At 42.5% G+C, this 20,212-nt stretch overlaps 1 protein-coding gene across 1 annotated transcript in view; it reads right to left on the reverse strand.

Moving 5' to 3' along the window:
* Positions 1 to 20,212, reverse strand: part of uvrag (UV radiation resistance associated gene) — a 97,435-nt gene that overhangs the window by 51,464 nt on the left and 25,759 nt on the right. Inside the window, exons 9-12 of the mRNA XM_031310848.2 lie at positions 9,887 to 9,971; positions 7,098 to 7,185; positions 6,629 to 6,689; positions 1,888 to 2,053 (exon numbers count right to left, since the gene is read on the reverse strand). Of these exons, the coding sequence (XP_031166708.1) occupies positions 1,888 to 2,053; positions 6,629 to 6,689; positions 7,098 to 7,185; positions 9,887 to 9,971 (400 nt within the window). The remainder of the gene's footprint in view (positions 1 to 1,887; positions 2,054 to 6,628; positions 6,690 to 7,097; positions 7,186 to 9,886; positions 9,972 to 20,212) is intronic.

Genomic DNA, 20,212 nt, shown 5'->3' on the forward strand with positions numbered 1-20,212 from the left:
ACCTCCATAATGTTCCTACAGTAGCCTACCGTCTTATAATACTTCTATAGTATGTCCCAAAATACTGTAATACTTTTATAGTATGTCCCAAAATACTAGGCCTATAGTAGCCTATTTCTATAAGATTACTATAATATTGTTCCAAAATTGGCCTACTATACAATTCCTATAATTCTTTTTCGTGATGCTTTGTACTGCCTAGGCTACAATGAAAAAGTCACGTTTAACAAACACGAACAATACGTGGGAAACGTCGGTAGACTATTTTTCATCCTGGGACGTATTTTAGATCTTTATGGGTCTGAAGTTTTTACCATAGACAAAAAAATATAGTGTAACGTTAACGTTACGCCCATTTAAACGCCTGGCAAACAAGCAAGCTGTTTAGGAAATTAGGTAGCCTAACGGAACTAGGTTATCGTTATTCGTGTTAAATATTTCTCTAAAGTTGACAGGTAGGCTACGTAAATTAATTCATTTCACAATTTCACCTTTCTACATCAAACCTGTTTACCTTTGCAAGCACCGTCCTTCCTTGGAGAAACCAACCAAACTAAACGGGAATGAGAGAGGAATAAAACTTGCATTTGATGCTTTCGTTTTGCTATCAGTAGCCGATATCCCCGCTTGACATTTAAGAGGAAGGAACCCGATGCTGTGATTAGTCGAACTCTTCTTTATTTTTTTTTCTTCCCAGCATGCTCGTGGCTGCTACGCTGTTTTAGCCTACTACCATCAAGTGTTAGACTGAGACGGCTACTGCACGTCAACGAGTGAACTCAAAGCAGTCACCTGATTTTCGCGTAGTTTAAAGTGACAAATCGTATCACCGTATTTTTATGTCAAAATGCATATCTACTACGCAAAATGCGTACAGGTTGGCAGGACTGGAAACGTCAACACAATCTCACCAATATAACTAGTGGTTGAAATGTCGGATAAATAAAATCATTTCCACAGCAAGGTGGGACTTTTTCTTCTTCTTTTTTGACACTAAAAATCCAATTACCATGTGCCCACACATTGATGGTTTATCTTAAAAAATATATAATGATTCACACAACAGGATGCTGACTAACTTACTGTGTAGTTAGATAAAAGTAAATATAAAAAGGTGTTGCATTATTTTGTAATTAGGGCCCGAGCGCCGACAGCGGCGAAACTGAAGGAATTATTATTCCTTCATCCGGCAAATTAATTGCCTTTTTGAGGGGCTTAACATACTCAAAAACTCACCAAAATTGGCGGTCGCATCAATTCTGGTGAAAATCTACGTATTTTAAGGGTTTCGGGAATAGGCGCGCAAAAATGGCTCGGTGGATTTCTGAGGACTATGGTTAACTACTCCTCAGATCTCTGCAGGGTAAATCCAGACAGCTAGCTAGACTATCTGTCCAATCTGAGTTTTCTGTTGCACGACTAAAACTACTTTTTACTTCTACCACCAAAACAAGTTCCTTCCTGAGACTATTTTGCAGCGGCACCGTGTTTCCGTCCGCCGCCCAAGACAATTGTGATTGGTTTAAAGAAATGCCAATAAACCAGAGCATGTTTTTCTCTCATCCCGGAATGCTGTGTGGACTAGCCAGACCCTCCTCCGCAGCACTGTGGTGGAAGGTCTGGCAATGCGAGACTATTTACCAATGGAAGTGTTGACCCTGTGTCCTCAGCTTTTATATGATATATCTGAATCTTGATTTCAAAGTGATTTCACTTCAAGAAAGTAAAGAGCACCCTGAGAATTTAGAACAATCTATTTGTACAGAAGACAAACCTATACACCAGGATGTGTGATACGTGCATTTGTGATGAAAGAGATGCATGTTAAGATGAGATGTTCCCTATTCTTTTGTTGGTTTTTCCATGTGAAGAATTGAGCCTACTTACTCTCGCTCCTTCTCAGTGAGTCTGTCAGTGATGGTGTCCTTGATGGAGGAGCGTGAACCCTTGTGGATCACCGGATACCGAAGAGGGATCTGCAGGAAGCACGAGATCATCAGGACCAGGTGCGACGTGTAACCCAGGGCGACTGCCACGCTCCCATCATCCTTAGCTGCAGGACACAAAGTAGAAAAGGAGTCCCAGTGATCACACATTAGACAAGTGATGTTAAGCAGAGCAACAATGGTGTACTTGTTATTCCATCAATGGACTTTTAATGTTATTGACATCACACCAAAGCCTCTAAGAGTATAATCTAATGCAAATTAAATTCTAAACAAAAGTCTTTTTTTTACACCAGGAATTCCAAAGCACACAACAATGTCTGTTTTGTTTGGACTTTCACTTTAATTACATGGAGAGAAGAAAAATTGTGTTTACATACACCATGTCCACATCTTGTGAATCCAAACAAAAATGTATAAACATCAAACCATAGTTTGTGTCCTCAGGAAGAAGAGCACTTGCATTCATGTGGGATAGTGTTTTTGAAAAGCAATACAAAATGTGGCACAGCACACAAAGTGCCAACAAAACATTGGCTGCAGTGGGATACCCAATTTCTCACAGATTTGTGCTTGAGAAGCAAAAGCATCACGTATAACTATCCCCTCTGAGCCCAAATAACTTTTAGACTGGAAAACTGGATGCCTTTGTGAACATTTCTGACAGCAAAGAATCTCGCTTTAAGTAGGAGGAATGGTTCCAAGACAACACACTAAGTGGTTTCACATTCTCAAAAGAGCAGCAGGACACTGCTTGAGGCAAAGACTTCAAATCACCGTGGTTTCTATCTTAATGAAATAATAGACTATGGCAATAGTAAGTGGTATACTCCTTGGCTCATACAAGTGATCTTTTAACACAGAAAGCCTGCGTTATACCATTACTTTTCCGGCATTTTCCTAGTCCATAGCACCACAAGCACCTGGAGTAAAGCACCTGGCCTCTGGTGCTTTTGGGTGATGCTACACACTAACAGTCAGGAATATCACGTCAACTAAAGGACACCTTAGGGTGCAAGTGGAGACTGCTGAAATCTTGTCAGGCTGAGCTGACAAGGAAAAGCTTAGTTACATGTAAGACTGAAGAGCCTGAGCAGAGTGCCACTCTGTTCCACTTTGACCCCCCTCCCAGTAGGATTAGGAATCCAACTGACCCTGATCCTGGTCTCTAAAGTGGAATCCTCCACTGTAGGCCTTCTTGAACTGACCTCAGTACCCATCCAGACAGTTCTGGACTTGATGGAGCAGACCTCACACAAATGAGAGCAGGGGTGAGCAATGGGGTAAAATGGAGAGTTAAACGCATGCTTCTCTATCCTCTTATTTAGGGCTGGGTATCGCCACCGATTTCCTGAATCGATATGATTCCGGTCCACAAGGTCGATTTGGGATATTTCAGTTGCGATACTAATTAGGGCCCAAGCGCTAACAGTGGCGAAGGCCCTATTCAAACTGAAGGAATTATTTTCCCGGCAAATGAATTGCCTTTTTGAGGGGCTTGACATACTCAAAAACTCACCAAAATTGGCGGTCGCATCAAGCCTTTTGAAAATGTACGTATTTTAAGGATTTTGGGAATAGGCGCACAAAAATGGCTCGCTAGCGCCCCTACAAAATAAAAAAAAAAATTAGCCACTGCAGTACGTTTAACGTAGACTAACAAACTTGGTACACATATGTAGCATGTCAAGACGTACAAAAAAGCTCATTGGAGCCATACTCTAAACCCAACAGGAAGTCCGCCATTTTGAATTGAAAGTTTGAAATTAGTGCGATTTTGGCCATTTCCACATGTCGTACTTTATCAAACTCCTCCTAGAGATTTCATCTGATCAACTTCAAATTTGGTCTGTGCCATCTTAAGACCTTAGAGATGAAAAGTTATTAAAATAAAAACTTTTCGTCATAGGGCGTGGCGGCCATTTTGTGCGTTTCGCCATCGAAACAGGAAGTGGGTGTAACTTGAGTGTACATTGTCCAATTGGCTCGAAACTTTTCAGGATTCATAAGAGTCCAACCCTGACGACATCTGCAGGCCGATATTTACTCAAAGTCATAGCGACCCCTAGTGGCAACAGGAAGCAGACCTAAAAGTCAAGGTGCTATACTTTAATGAACTCCTCCTACAGAACTCATCCGATGGACTTCAAATTTGGTGTGTGCCATCTCAACACCTTAAAGATGAAAAGTTATTAAAAGCAAAACTTTTCGTCAAACGGTGTGGGCGTGGCATGGCGGCCATTTTGAGTGTTTAGCGATGAACGACAAAGTGGCAGTGTACATTGTCCATTCTGCTTGAAATTTCCCACAATCAACAAGAGTCCAGGCCAATATTATATTTACATGAAACTTATAATGTGTGGTCTACATGTGATAATGAGCCGCCCCCTATACTTTAACTACGCCCATAGACCCAGTCCACGACCCCTTTTATGGCTTTTGAACAGTTTAAGGTAGAGTCTTGAGTGAGGTATCATTGAACTCAGCAGAGTTCCATTTTCATTGGTCATGGTTTGGCCCGCCCCCTATGCTTTAATCACGCCCCCTTTCACAGCTAAACAACTGTATGACGTAGAGTCTTATGTGAGATATCATTGAACTCAGCAGGGAGTTCCCTTTTCATTGGTGACGATTTGCAGTTTCTGAGTGCCGCGCAAATGCACGGTCGCAAGGAGCAGCGTCCGCCAGTAACCCCAACGCGCAAGGAGGTGCGAGGGCCCATCCAACGCTGCTTGCAGCTTTAATTTGGAATTGTTACAGCTCTACACATTACAGCACTCAACATAGTAAAGTGCAACTTTACAGACTCTACAGTGAGTTTCATTCAGATATCTTGAGGTGAGAGTCCAAGGGACCCCTTTTAAAATGTCCATTTTTTTCCTCGCCTAAATGTTTTCTAACTTTGAAGCGTTTAAAAAAAAATATATATATATATATATATATATATATATATATATATATTTTTTATACCCAGCCCTACTCTCTTTCAAAGGTCTCTGCATGTTGTACTGCCCTTTGCAAGATGTCTAATGGTCACTGCGGTTATGTTAGAGGGTGAATGTGAATGGCTACCTGGATTGCATAACAGCTCTTCTCTACATTCCACACACCACAAGCCACCTGACCAGGAGGGCAAAGGTAGTTAGCAGTAAATGCATTAGGATGTTCTCTGTTAGGCCTTCTATCTTCTGCCACGGCACATGCTCAGTTGTTTACTCACTGCTAGGTGTCCACCTACGCAGGACTGGGAGGCAGAAGCAGACACAGGCCTCCACCTTATGGGAACAAGTGATTGCTGCAAACACAAATGGTCTGGCTGTCACTACGGTGCACTTCACTGTGCTCCTAAATGATGATAACAGGTGGAGTGTGACAGCAGGGAGCGGAGGAGATTGGGAGAGGTATTTCTGAATTATGGGTTCAGAGGCCTGCTGGGTCTCACCAGCTGTGAGGAAGGGGAGCTGGAGAATGTTGAGTGGACAGTGGCGAGTGTGTTCTCGGGATTAGACAAGTGCTGCGGACCAAAGCTAACCATTCATCTGAGCCACTGAAAGGTCGTAAAGTCGTCAAGTTTCCCTCGCTGTGACAGCAAACCCCATTTATCACGACACATACAGTACAGCGTGACCCTTACTCTAACCTACCACACCAACATGATAACAAGGGCTTTGTGGCTGAAACTGCATGCTGACAAAACTTTTCTGCAGCGCCTAATACTGTGTCTTTGATATGAAACCATGTGGTTATTGTGGCTGTGTGTCTTTTGAAAAGACTCTATAAGACAGTGGTAGACCTAACAACTCCTCCATCGGCATCCAACAACAGATCAGAAAGGCTAAGTGTTCAAAAAAACGGAAGAATGCAAAACCAACCTAGTTCCTAGTGTGTGTGTCTGTCTGTCTGTCTGTCTGTCTGTCTGTCTGTCTGTCTCCAAACTTTTTCTAGATTCCAAGAGTCCAATCTTCCATTTTATTTGTTTTTAGCTATATTAGTATGTGAGGTCTTCTACCTCCACTTTGTAGGCACTCTGCATTATAGAAACACGTTTTAATTTAATTGTATTAATTAATTTTATCATTTTTTTTACTGCATGGACGAGGGGAGAAAGGAGAAGAATAATACAAACAAACAAAAAACTTGATAAAAACACACCCAGGAAGCTTTGTGCGTGCATGCTTGTTAATTAGAATTTAAAGACTGTCTTTGCTGCAGTAAAGGGATTACATATGTGCTCAATTATTGCCCACTCATCTCACAAACAGTACGTGAGGCAAGGCATGTTGCTATGTGGGATTGTGTCATTACTGTATAAAACTAGCCAGAGTTAAGAGGAATGCCAACCTTTCCCAGCTAGTAAAACGACAGATGATACAATTATGTCATTATGTCTTTTATGTATTAAAATGACATACCGGTAATTATAAAATCATGTCATTTATGCATGTTAAAGACTGTAATACCTTAGCACAGTTATGCCTAACTGCCATGTATAGCAGCCAAAGTTATGATATCATAGATACTGCATCTATGAGATCATCAGAACATTAAATTGGCTTCTATTCACCAAACATTTACACATAACCACGACATTAAAGCAAAGGCAAAACATTTGTTTAGCATTCCCTACCACAGCCCATCACCCTGTAACCCTGAAACACACAAACAGGTGAATAATAACTTACCTTGAAAATCTTCAGAGTTTGGCAGCTTCACTCCGCAGATGACATAATCGGACTGATTAGCCTGTGGATAAAAAACAAGTTTCATGTTAAAGACAATGATCGGACACAAACGGACCCAGACAAGATGAAATCCTGTGTGGGACGAAACACTACCTTTGCCACTGGCAGAGGCACTTGCTTTAAATCATTCCACCATTGTGCAGTAGTGTCATCATTTAAAGTGTTTAGTTCTTATGCCAAAATGTTTCAGAAAACAGAGTGACTGTAATATTTATCAGTGAGGCACGTTAAACAGATAGGTGATGACTCTGGATGATCTGAGCATTCCTTTTTGAACTAGGGCACGCAGAACTATCTGCACCATTTCTGCTTGATCAAAGCCTTGGTTCTGTAACCAGAGAATTCTGTGCAGTTGCCTTGTCAACAATGTGTTGCGCAGCAGTGTACTGCACCATCAGGTTGACCTTACCACATCAATGGGGTAGATGTAGGAAAGCTCAGAGAGGAGCTGGCGGCAGCGGAAGGTGAGCTGGGCGTTGGACTTGAGGAACTGCTCTCTGGGGACACAAAACCAGACACAAGGACGACACAGTGAGTAACCGGCAGGCAGAAGGAGACACAAGCTGTAGTTACGAGTGGAGGACACTGGAAGACGTAAGGCAAAGGAAGGACTAGAGAAAAAGCAGAGATGAGATCATAGGGGAAGTATTGTAGTTGGAAGTGATGGGAGGAAGTGGAAATGAGCGGTAGAAATCATCCAGGCTAGTTACTGCTCCCCAGGGACCAACTTTGAGGCATTAAGGAAAAAGTGACAAAAACTTCAGTGAAAGGGGACAAAAGCGCCAGGTAAAGCGACAAAAACTACGTAGGCCACAATGTCTTGTGAACCTAAATTGATATGCAGGACGGATCAAAATCTGCGAGGGACGGGATATGGCCCGCGGGCCTTGAGTTTGACACGTGCATTAAGGTAATTAAAGTTGGTGACCATATAAACGATTCACGACGAACAGAGAGGAGAGTTTATCATTTATCATACCATCATAGAGATATAATAAAATACCTAATCATTTCAGAGAAAATAATACATTGGCCTGATTTCCCCTGTGCCGAATTTTAAGAAAAACTTGAATGATTGAATGACTAGTAGAAACCCTATGTGCTGAATTACAATCCAAGGATTCTTGTACAAGTAAACGGAATGATGTTGAAGCCGTTCGAAACATTGTCGATGTGCTAAAAAACAAATGCCCTGTTAGATGTCTCTTCCACATCCAACAGTAATATAATATCACAGAGGGAACCTATGCCGTGAGTGCAGGAGATTTAAAAACTACGGCTGTAAAGGTTGCTTTAGAAAGAAAGAAAAGAATTATTATTATATTATTATAATTATATGGATAATGAGAATGTGTATGTACAATGAACTAGTTATTGAGTTGTGTGAAACCCATTCCAAATGTAAAACATCTATTACATCTCTGAAGCTAAAAAAAATTTAAAAGAGTAAATATAACAAGAGTTGTCCAGGATGTATGCACAGCTATTCCTGTGACTGCTTATGTCTGAGTAACACAGATGATTGGCTGCTTTGTATGAATGGTGTGTGAGTGTCCTCTACAATATAACACCCTTACTTGTAGGTAATAGCCCATCATTTCATGCAGATGAAAAGAGATTTTAGGGGGTAAATGGCTATTGAATGTGATGCACCCTCCCATCCATGCTTCTCGCCTTACACTTGAATTTCCCATTTGGCTTTGCCTGTGGTAAGCAGTCTCTTGGCATTTCCCTTTCCCAGTGTGCGGCTGCTTTATGAAAGAGACAGATTGGTGTGTAATGGTCGTTTGAACCTGAAATCACTTATGTGTCCAGCAGGCCTTTCCTCATCTGATTGGTTAAGCCCAAGGTGCAAGCCCTTCACAAACTGCTTTCCCAAAACAGACAACCCCTGGTTGGTAACCACTGGTTTAAACACTGTATTTCATTAGCAAATCATGTTTTTTGAAATTCTAGCCTAGAAATCTAGACGCACCCTAGCGACAGCAAATGTAATTTGCAGCCATTGTTCAGTCTAGCAACTCTCCGTTGGCTTGCGAGCTGGAAAAACCCTCTAGAACTCTAGTCAGGCCAATCACATCGTGTATAGAGTCGGTGGGCGGGCTGACGGCAGAGTTGCAACGGTTCCGCGTGAATTCCCTGCTACTTGAAAACAAAGAAGCGTTGCTCTGGTTGGTTGTAGCGCTATCCTATTGTGTGCAGAGGGAATTTGAAAGACAACCGTTTATCCCGCCCCTTGGATTGAGCTCTGCCAATGGTGAGTTCCCAGACCCAACATCTGGATGTGGGTCTGGCTTGTCAGGCTAACAAAGTACATTTCCCTCTGAAATGTATTGGAATAGAAGTATAAAGTAGCATAATGGAAATACATAAAAACATCAAAATTGTATGATAAAAAGTACAGTACTCGAGTAGTATTTAGTTCCTTTTAACCACTGGTGACCAAAGAGGAGTTGGTTTAACACCGTCATGTAGACTATTGTGTTCTAGAAAGGCAAAGTTAAGTCTTTTTAGGTTTTCAAAAAGCACCCTCAACTCAACAACTAAAGATACTATAACTACCTGATGCCTTTCAGCCTCAATTTAGTGAGATAAGCTGTTCAACAGCAGCCGTGTAATATTAAACAGGAATGTGGAAAGGCTGAAAAAAGTGTGCATGCTGAGCATAACTTTTCCCCTAGTTAAAAGTTTAAAAAATAAGTTAAATAAAAAGAAAAATTTCCATGAAAAAAATATCGACGACAGAGATATTTCCAAAGAATGGATGTTGGGCAGATGTACGAGTGTCGGTGTTAATTTCCTGTCTGCTGGGTCTCTTGGCCCCTGCTGGCCTTCCTGGGGCTCTGGTTTACCCTCTGAGAATGCCAGGCACTTCTCAGACAAACAAAGCTGGATCCAGGGTCGGCACCAGCCGAACATGTCTCCCCGTAGGCCAAAGCAAACACAGGGCCAATAGGCTTCTCTCCGGTGAGCACACATACATAGGCAGTGCCAGCCGCAAAAACATCGCCTTGTTTTGACAGAGCAAGGTGGGAGGCAAGGAGTAGGGTGTAGTCCCATCACAGTTTAATACGGTTGAGCAACACGTTGGGTCACATCATTTAGGGGGCTCTGGGTAATGTCTGACGAGGATAAATGCATTTGAAAAAGTTTTCTATGCAGACACAAAGCAATAGATAATAACAGGGTCACACATACCTCTTGGCAGTGCATTCCTTCTGCAGCTTGGTTAAGGATTCTTTCTCCTCCTTCAGACCATTATGCTGGGCGGAGAACGCTTCCTCTGACAGAAAAATTAAAAAATAAAGAGTAAATTATCGTGCGTGTGTGCGTGCGTGTGTGTGTGTGTGTGTGTGTGTGTGTGTGTGTGTGTGTGTGTGTGTGTGTGTGTGTGTGTGTGTGTGTGTGTGTGTGTGTGTGTGTGTGTGTGTGTGTGTGTCTGTGTGTGTGTGTGTGTGTCTGTGTGTACAGCCAGGTGGGCCTGTATTTGGTTGGCTGCCGTCCACTGTTAAACTTAAGCAAGATCAAACAGTTCTTTTGATCAGGCCAAAACCATTTCCTTTTCACACCACATAAAACCATACAACATATGTATGCAAATTACAGGATTTGTCAGACTCTGTAAATACAGGGATAGGCAAATAAATATAATCTGGCAGATAAGATACAGTGATGATACAGCTTGTGGAAGCTGTGTAACTGCAGTATTGGCAAGCTCACAATACCCCAGTGTAACATAAAACCAGAAAGAAGCAACGTATAATTTAGGGTTGTGAAAGAATATCTCTCTAAGCTGTGTTCATACAGCCTCACATATGATGGGATGGCAGAGAAACATACATGTATGATCCCCCATTGTAAGTCACAAGGTACAGGACAACGCAGTGATTCAGAATAACCAAACCACATGTTTGCTACATATATTTCTCCTGCATTTTCCCCCCACACTCCAGAATAAACAGAATAAAGCGTTTTTAGTCTTCTATCTTTGTTTGGAGCCTTGTGATAATTATTAAAACATTTGGATTGCTGTCGTAATTAAGAACTCAAGGGCCTCAAAGGGTTGTGAGACTGGCCATCAGGCGCAACAGCTAAAAGGACTGTGGCTGCTGTATCAGACCATGGTAGCAACGAGAGAGCAGAGACTCAAAACAAAGCTCTTCGGGCCAAAAATCACATATGCTTTATGCTCAGACTATGAATATAAACATCAGTAATGAGGTTTCTCCCCAAGGTGGCTGGCCTCCTCCTCCTCAATAAATGCAAGATATTCTGTGGTTTCAGTGTTTCCCCTTACATATCTCGACCAAGCCCCCACTCATTTCCATTAAAGGGGACATATCAGGAAAAACTCACTTTGTCAGTGCATGTGCACATAGATTTGGGGTATCTGGAGTGCCTACCAACCCACAAACTGTGGAATAAGACAACCCAGGCAGTTTTTTTGATGCCTAGATCAGAAAACATGGGATTCAACATACCATTCAGATGTGGCTCCCCTTCCTATGTCATATGTAGGCTAATAAGAATAAACCACCCCAAATCTGAGTAACCCCGCGGCTTGAGAACTACCTTTGCAAAGGTGTGCCATATTTTTCTCAGGCTTGTAAACATGTTCTAGTAGAAACAAAAAATACAAGTATGAACCTGAAAATGAGCAAGATATGTCTCATTTAACAATCAGACAGCATTACTACGGGTCCATCTATTGTACCACCTTGGTAGGTTGACCGGTAAAAGAGCAGCGCGCATTAAGACGGCTCGAAACATCAGAGAGATTCAGCCATGGCCGTGGTCTGTGCAATAAAATCGGCATATAGCAGACGTATCAGAATGGTAAGTGTAGTTAGCATCTTTTATTTGTTTATGCTGTTTGTTAGCTTGTAACTGGCAGCTATGATGACAGGGTGTTTTCGCTCTCTGTCTGACAGTCTGCCCTGCGCTGGAGGGGTTTTTTTTGGTCTGGTTGACCATATCGTAAACACTGTACACAGGCATTGACATTTGTGTGTAACCAGCGAGGAGAAGGATGCATAAGAGGTCCAAACTTCACTCAGGAATCGATAAAGAGAAATCAAACAGCACAATGCTTGAGGATTCCCCTATTCTTTCAAATGTGCATAACCCTAATGTTTACCTGGATTCCTCCAGTGAAAATTGATAAGAAAATCTTCTACGATGTCTATATTATTCGGGGGAAAAAAAGAAAAGAAAAAAAGGTACACCCTTTTTTGGAAATGTGATTGTTTATCAGTCAAGCCTGCAATCCACCCTCCGTCAATTGGGTCAAATGACAGCAGCTGGCAGACAAGTGAGTTGACGCATTTAAGATTCATCAAATCCCATTTGTAATCAGATGGATCACAGGAGCGGCTTTTTTTTTTTTTTTTTAAATCACATATTTCCACTCACATCCAAGCAGCTCAAACTGACACCATGAGGGTAGAAGAAGAGATACCTTGACGGAGACGGAGAAAATAAAGGTACTCGGAGGTATCTCTATCAGATTAGCAAGGAAGACAGATAGACAGGGATCATACAAGCCATCCATCTGTTGTGAGGGAGGACATGAAAACATTATTTAACACCCCACTGCGTGGGCCTGTATTGCCCTCTTGCTTTCATGTAATGCCCAGATCTGTCCTATCTTTTCCATCCATCTTCTCATCCTTTCATCCCTCTAACATGTTCCAGTTGGTATCACGGCATGGACACACAAACTACAGTAAATACCATGGCAGCCACGTACAGAGCTCACTTTAGGTTTCTGATTTTGGACATTGTACAGTCAGGTACATCTGGCAGCCGACGCCAGGCTTTGAGGGATTCTGAAGGAAATAAATCTGAAAAATAGGCAACCCCTCTGGCGGTTTAAGGGTTTTGTTCGCACTGGCATGACCTTAGTCTTTGTGGAAGAATTGTAGTGTTCCTAGACCGGGTGAGGTGTTCCTGAGCCCTTTAAAAGTGGACACTCTGATCTATCAGTGTTACTCACAATGACACTCAACATCAGCGTAACACACAGAGGCTCCGAGTGGGTTCATCACACAAACAGCACCAACACTAAACTGATTTAAACTTGCAGGAAAAACTGCCTTGACTTCCACTGCTTCCTGAGTACAGGTCCTGATGTGTGAAATGCTAAAGGTGCAAAAGCTTAAGAGAGATGACTGCTTTCCTTGTCAATATGATTTCCACTCTGTGGTGCTCTTAATCAGTAACTTGTAAGTTTGCAATTAAAATAAAATAACCACTGAAGCTATTGGGGAACGGGTGTCGGCATAAATTACACAGCAAAATGTTCATGAGAAAACCCCACATACGGAATCTTTAAAAAGGCACATATAATCTGGTTCACATTAAAAAAAAAAAACTGTACATGATCTAAGAGTTTATTATAAAAGCATTATGGTGTTTAGTTTCGCTTTGCGACATAATTATTGAGTGACCTTTTATCCATGCAGCATTCAATGCAGCTGCTTAAAATGATGAAAATAAATATGGCTTGGATATAGAGTGAACACTATCAACTCAAAACAGAACCACAGACTACCACAACGATGAAATGAGCTAAAGAGCACTGTGAAACTGTTAGAAGGAATAAACTATACTAGTGTCTGGAAAAAGGTGCATCATAGAAGTCCGATAATTATAAAGTTAAAGTGATAATTGATGATAATGATTTTCATTTAAATCATTGTCTGTTTAGTCACTATCTATCGCTGAAGGAGGTAACACAAAGGTGATTGAGCCTATAGCTCACTGAAAGCCATGGCATTTGAAGTATCATACACTGGGTGTCTGTGGGCACATTCTCAGGAAAAATCACAAGCGGCAAGTTAGTGACGTAATTTTCATCACCCAGCAGTGGTTGGTCAGCCAGAGAGGGTAGGCGGAGCTTAAAGACTCGCTTTCCAACTGACTTGTGTTTGAAGCGGCATACTGGTTTTTTTTGTGTCTCTGCTAGAGTTGCGAGTAAAAGGAGCGATGAAACCTGAAACCACTAAACTTCAAAAACAAGTTCAAATCCCAAGTAAAAAACTAATTTCGAAGCTCAGAAGATGACAACTGCCAACTGACTGACGTCACACAGGTGACACTGTTCCAATCTATGAGAAGTATGATCCAAAAACACAGCTGCAAATACCACTTATCGCCAGGGGTGCTGCCAAAAAGAAAGGAAATGGACATCTTCGAGATTGTGGGCCCTATTTTAACGATCTAAGTGCACGGCGTGAAGTGCCTGCCGCTAGGGCTGGGACGGTTACCGCATTACCGCAATACCGCGGTCACGTGACTCCTACCGTGGGTCTGAGCTCGTCACCGTCCTCACCGCAAAAAAACATTGGCCTGCACGTTGTGTTTAATGACATGGATTGTGTCTGATGACATTGTGTCTTACATGGATTCAAGGTTTTCTAAACAAAAGTTATCATCAAAAGACGGAGCAAATCCGACCTTTCGCGATTTGGGGAGCGCAATGTTCCGTGACACATAACATTCGTGTTGACTATTAGGCCTATATGCGAGAGTACCTGTGTAATGTCTTGTATCGGAAAAATGTCTTTGCCTTTCCTACCGTAGGAAAGGCAAAGACATTTCTCCGTTCTCAGCCGAGGTAGACACATTAACGTTACAGCTGCAGTGTTTACCATTGCACATTAGCCTTGCAGATAACTTTCCTTCTGTTTATAGCTTTATCCCGATAAAACGGCACGGTTGAATTTCAGCCTGCATGCACGTTTCGTAGCCTAAAACAGAGCGGCTTATATTGGTAGAGAGAGCAACAAGTTAGCGAACTGCCGAGTCGCCCTCTCTGTTCTCTGCTCAGCTGCTAGACGGGATGCACTCGGGGGTAACGCCATTCACTTTACCGGCAGTATTGACAACAGATAAAGCCACCGTGTCTTGAGAAGCTCTAGCTTGTTGTTTTATTGTTCACTTTTAACTCACTTTACATCATCTTTGCTAACTCTTGTTCCTCTCTCTTTTCCTCACAGCGGCACTCATACTCTACTCTCCGTTACCGCTCGCTGTCCTTACGCGACCACACGGGCACTGACGTCACTCACTTTAGGCACCCTGCCATTCTCGCTCTAACTTACGCTACTCTCGTAAGGAGGTTGCGGTATACCGCTCTACCGCGGGAACTTCTTGCTTTTCAACCGCGGTAAGAAAAAATCCATACCGTCCCAGCCCTACCTGGCACAGGTGCGTTTAGGGCGTGTCCAAATCCACTTTTGCTAGTTTGACGGCGGAAAAAAAGGGTCCGTGCGCCGGGCGCATGGTTCAAAAGGGTTGTACTTAGTGTCTTCATTAATCATAGCTGTGTTTTGGGCGTAACATGCAATAAACCAATCAGAGATCATCTCCCATTCCCTTTAAAAGCCAGGCGCATTTGTACATTTGTGCGCATTGCTATTATGATGGAGGATTTGCACCGCAATATTTTTATTTCTAATCTTCTAGATGTGTGTGTGCTGCTGCGCGTCCCTGTGTGTGTGTGTGTAACAAGCATAGTGTGCGTGTGCTGTGCATGAGCCTGGGCTCATTTTACTGAAATGCTGCGTTACTGACTTTAGACCAGGTTTTTGTTGGGTCAATGGCGCGATCACTTCCCGCTGCATCAAGATAGCAATACGCCCAGAATGCACCTGAACACACCTCCCTGTAGGACCAGCACGCCCATGGGCGCACAGATGGGCGCAGGTGCATTTGCTATTTAAACGACGTGGGCGCTGGACGGTCTTAAAATAGCAAAGACACTTGCGTCGGGCTTTGCGCCGGGCTGCACCATTTCCTTTAAGGAAACCATATTGTTGGAAAACAACTGGAAACAACGTGCCTTTGTTTTCAACTTAGAATAATCCGTCAGAACAGACTTGTTTTTAAACCAAGGCTCTTTATGCTATATGAGGGAAAGTTTTGCCTGTGACATGGAGACTGAGTGGGATGTCGGGGACGCAGAAAGACATCCTGAGTCATTACGCAGAGTGTTGGACTGCAGTACCTGTCAACCCTTATCCTCAGTCAAGATGGCAGCCAGCTGAAGGATGTGAATGTAAAGCTGCTGCTAAAGGAGCCCTAATGATGATAGCTTCAATATGAGACCTTTTTCTCCGAGGTGACAAATACCTCCTCACACCATACCTTCGCTAAACTCCTTGCTCCTTACACTTGAGAGACCCAAACACTGACATTTATTGGTCAGGAGCCCTGGCTCGGTTACAAAGCGTGAGAATAACCACCGTTACGAAGTACAATAAACGCCGTTCACAGGCCTGATTTATGTCATTAGCCCAAGGTGGAAGGAGGGAAATTAGACTGGAGGAAATTGTGACAAGAGTGTGACCCCACCAAAACCAAACCCATTAATCCTGGGGGGAAGGAAAGAAAAACTTTTATTTTTCAAATTCACAGCCGAGGAGAAAGAGAGAGAAAAAAAAAAAAGAAAAAAAAACGGTGGTCATGCTCATATGTCCTCTGTTTTGGATCGCGTGAAAGACATGCAGTGGACTCGTGAGTAGCGTGAGCGTGTGTGCATTTGCAGGAAAAGCGTCTATACCCAGCGGCCGTTAGACTGAGCTGATGTTTTTTTCAGTGTTTATTATGCTAACGCTGTCCAGGATGGCAAAGATGGAGCACATATACATGAAGAAAGATAAACACAGAATAGGCATCAGCAAGTCTGCAAAAACATTCTAATAGTTACTTTACAAAAACATGGATGCACAACTTTCATCTGATCTTTATCTGCTAGCTCACACGTGGACGGGGAGACACACACACACACACACACACACACACACACACACAGAACACCAACTGTATGTTTGGGTTTTCTGGGCCACTTGTTGCGTTTCCTGGGAATTACAGGTTGATAAGAGCTCCTTTCTAATGGGCCCTAGGCGGGTGTGAGAGATGGGAAGACCACACAGCACCTGGCTGGCCACAGATGACATCCTAAAGAACGTGACGAAGAATGGAGATTAACAGTCCAATGCGGGAGGCTCTGTGGGGATATACTGCATAGCAATGTTCTTACACATACTGTTAAACTGTCAATAAAACTTACAAAGAAAACCTGCATCTAATAAGCACTGGAATGTGTGAAAATACAACAAATGAAACACTTGCTTCTAACTGAATCAACATTCCCTTAGCCACTAAATGTCTGGCGTCTATCACCAAAAGCCAGAAGACAGTATCACTGGTACCAGGTTATTTTTTAATGTGTGTACTCTGATTATCCTCCTTACCTGAAGGAATATTTAATTCCATACAGACCCAGCTATAGATTGAGACACACTGAATATCCCTTCTTCACTGTGCCAATCATCTATAAAGAGAGTGGTAGACGTACCTTTAAATGTAAAGCCCCTTCAGACTGGAATAGCCTGCCTGGGTCTCTAACATCTCTCACTTCTTTGCACTCCTTCAAAACATCGGTCTTTACTTACTTGCATGCAAACTGTTGCTGTAAATGTTTTCCTCAAGTATGAATGGACTTTCCTTTTATGTACCCAAATATTTGGGATACTTTTTGTCCTTTCCCTTTATTTATGTGTATACATGCGATGTATGGGTGTAGGTGTGCGTATGTATATTATGTATGTATAAGCATATGTGTATGTATGGGCTAAATGTTGTCATGCCTCTTAATACTGCAATATGTATTATACACGGATTTGTTTCTAATAAGGAGTCGTGGGGCGGGTAGGGCGGGTAGGGTGGGCGAGGCGGGATGAGGGAGAGCTCTAGCGAGTGTGAATGTACATGTGCCGTATTGTCTTTGTCTTATGTCTCGAGGACCCCCTCAAAAACGAGATGCTTCATCTCAAGGGGTTATCCTCCTAACAATACATTTCAAATTGTCTAATGTCTGCCACAAGTAGTACAAATGCAAACTTGACCAAACTTACCTAAACAGGCAGTTTATTCGTATGAAAAAATACTGCAACAATTTAGGAAAATATTGTAAAAAAAAAAAAAAAAAAAAAAATGTGAATAGTGTTAAATAATATCCAGTTTATGATCAAATCAAATGAACACATTTGGAACCTGATGGGTGGTGCTGATGGAGGGGTACTTGAGTTCATCTGATAGGGGTGCGTGGGATACATCTTAATGAAAAGGCTGGGAAACACTGATCTACAGTATATGATTAAATGGGACTAAATTTGCTTCTTCAAAGGGTGTGAGTAACACACAAACAAATAGAGTCCCCCCCAGGGGAAAGTTCCAAAAGTGAAATTTAAGCTAGAATTGATAAAATCATATGCGTCTCCGAAATGAAAGATGAGATCAGAGGAAGCAAACACGTTGTGGTGCCAATCTAAATATAATCAGACACAAGATCAGCTGCTGCATGAAATACTGTAAACACCTGTCTCCGAGAGTATCCTGTCTGGAATTAACGCAGGGCTTTTTCCGATAGTGAAACAAATGAATATGTGCAGGCTGATTAGAAGAGTTAAACATTGAGCTGGAAGTACAGCAGAGCTCAGCAGCATATGGCTTTTAGCTTTTGAGTTATGAGTCTGGAAAAGAAAGAAAAAAACTTTTTCAGCTAGCCCTATTCAGCTACAGAATTTCAATGTATCCCAAAATACCTTTCGCCTCTTTAACCAGCTGAAGGATTTTTTCTTCCGTTTCTTAATAAGCACTTGTCCAGTCTGGAAAAAAGCCACCAATGAGCTGCAGAGAAGGAGAGCAGCGAGTTATTTTGGCTGTAAACAAAGTGGTGACAGGTAAAACGGCAGAGGGTTAACGGCCGGGGGTTCTTTTTGTTGTTTTTTTAGAATCGCAGCACAAGTGTGTGTGTGTGTGTGTGTGTGTGTGTGTGTGTGTGTGTGTGTGTGTGTGTGTGTGTGTGTGTGTGTGTGTGTGTGTGTGTGTGTGTGTGTGGAATGTCAGACTACATGCTCATCATTACCAATCCCCCACCTCAGGTTGGTGGCTCACTGAGTTGGCCCTGCCCTTTGGCCAGGAACAGCTGATCTTACTGACCCAGGGTTCCAAAAGAGAGCACCTGGTCCACTCAACACTCCGGTAAAAACACCAGAGCTGATGACACGAGAGCCGAGATATATCTAGTCGGTGCATACAGTGCATTTCAAAAAGCTGCACAGGAACAGGTGCGACATCCAGCAATCTGAACTTCCCCTGCTATTTTTATTCTGATTTGATAGCTACCAGCTGTTTGTTCTCGTTCTACAGTACAAAAGGTACTTCTGACGCAGTAAAGCCATCAACAGACTCACTGTTCAATGCAGTAGGTGTACGTTGCTGCTACTAAACCTGGGGTTTTTTATGAGCACCATGGGAAACACATAACTAAATATTAAACAGGGCTAGCTAAAGTTAAGGAAAGGAAAAACTGAAAGTTCATGTGCTGCAGCCAACGAAGAATACACTGATATTACATAATACAAGTTGTGGGTACGTGCAATTATTAAAAGAAAAGTAATTAATGTTAAGTGTTAAGAAGGGCTGTCGAAATGATCTAGATAATAACAAGTTAGGGCAAATTCCTTTTAACACCACTGATTTATTTGACAAGCGATTAACGCACGTGTGTGATTTGGGTGTCGGGCAGCTCTGTAGTTTGGGAAATCAAGAAGCGACGCAGCAGTTACGTTGTGGACGGCCAGCAGAAACCGTAAAGTGCTCCGTGATAACATCCAGGGGATCACCAAACCCGCCACTCGCCGCCTGGCTCGCCCCGCGGCGGAGTGAAGCGCATCTTGGGTCTGATCTCCGGGAAGACCCGCGGTGTGCTGAAGGTGTTCCTGGAGAACAGGATAACACCAAGCACGCCAAGAGGAAGGCGGTGATCGCCATGAATGTGGTGCAACTGAGCCAACTCCAGGCAAACTCTCTGCTCCTCACCACGGGGCTTCAGGTGCTGCGAGCAAATCACTCCGCCCAAGTAGCAGAAGTAGCAGTGCTTCGCCTTTCTGAGAATATAGTTCCCAGTATGTATACGGTTAGAAGATGGCTGTGTCTCATGTAACCTTGTTATTTGTACACGCTGTGACTATACAAATCACAACATGTAAATAGGAACATGTTGGCGTTATGTTGTCACTTATTGGGAGCAGTAGGCTAGATGGAGCCGGTTACCTCCAGGATCTGGGCTAAGCTTGGCTAACGGTGGGTGCGTCAGACAGAGTTACGACAGAGAGACTTATTACTTACATTTTTAACTAAATCAGTGATCACAGCTCAAGACATAAAAACAAAAAGAAACAAACCTCCTTGAGCAAAAACGGATTAAGAAAATGGTCTTTTGAATTAATAAATGGCACGTTCAGTTTCAAAAACCTTCCAGATGGTTCTCTAAAGTTATTTGTGTGTACTGTACTGTACTGTCGATGTGAACTGAGTTACTACGGAGTACGTCCAGTCTCAAATACCACTTGAGCTTTAAAAACTTGAAAAAGATATCCCTTTTAAATTACATTTAGAACAGATAAAAAACGTGAAAATGTTAACTAGGACACTCATGCAATTAACTGCAAT

Source organism: Sander lucioperca, chromosome 13, assembly GCF_008315115.2.
Source record: "Sander lucioperca isolate FBNREF2018 chromosome 13, SLUC_FBN_1.2, whole genome shotgun sequence".
Classification (NCBI taxonomy): domain Eukaryota; kingdom Metazoa; phylum Chordata; class Actinopteri; order Perciformes; family Percidae; genus Sander; species Sander lucioperca.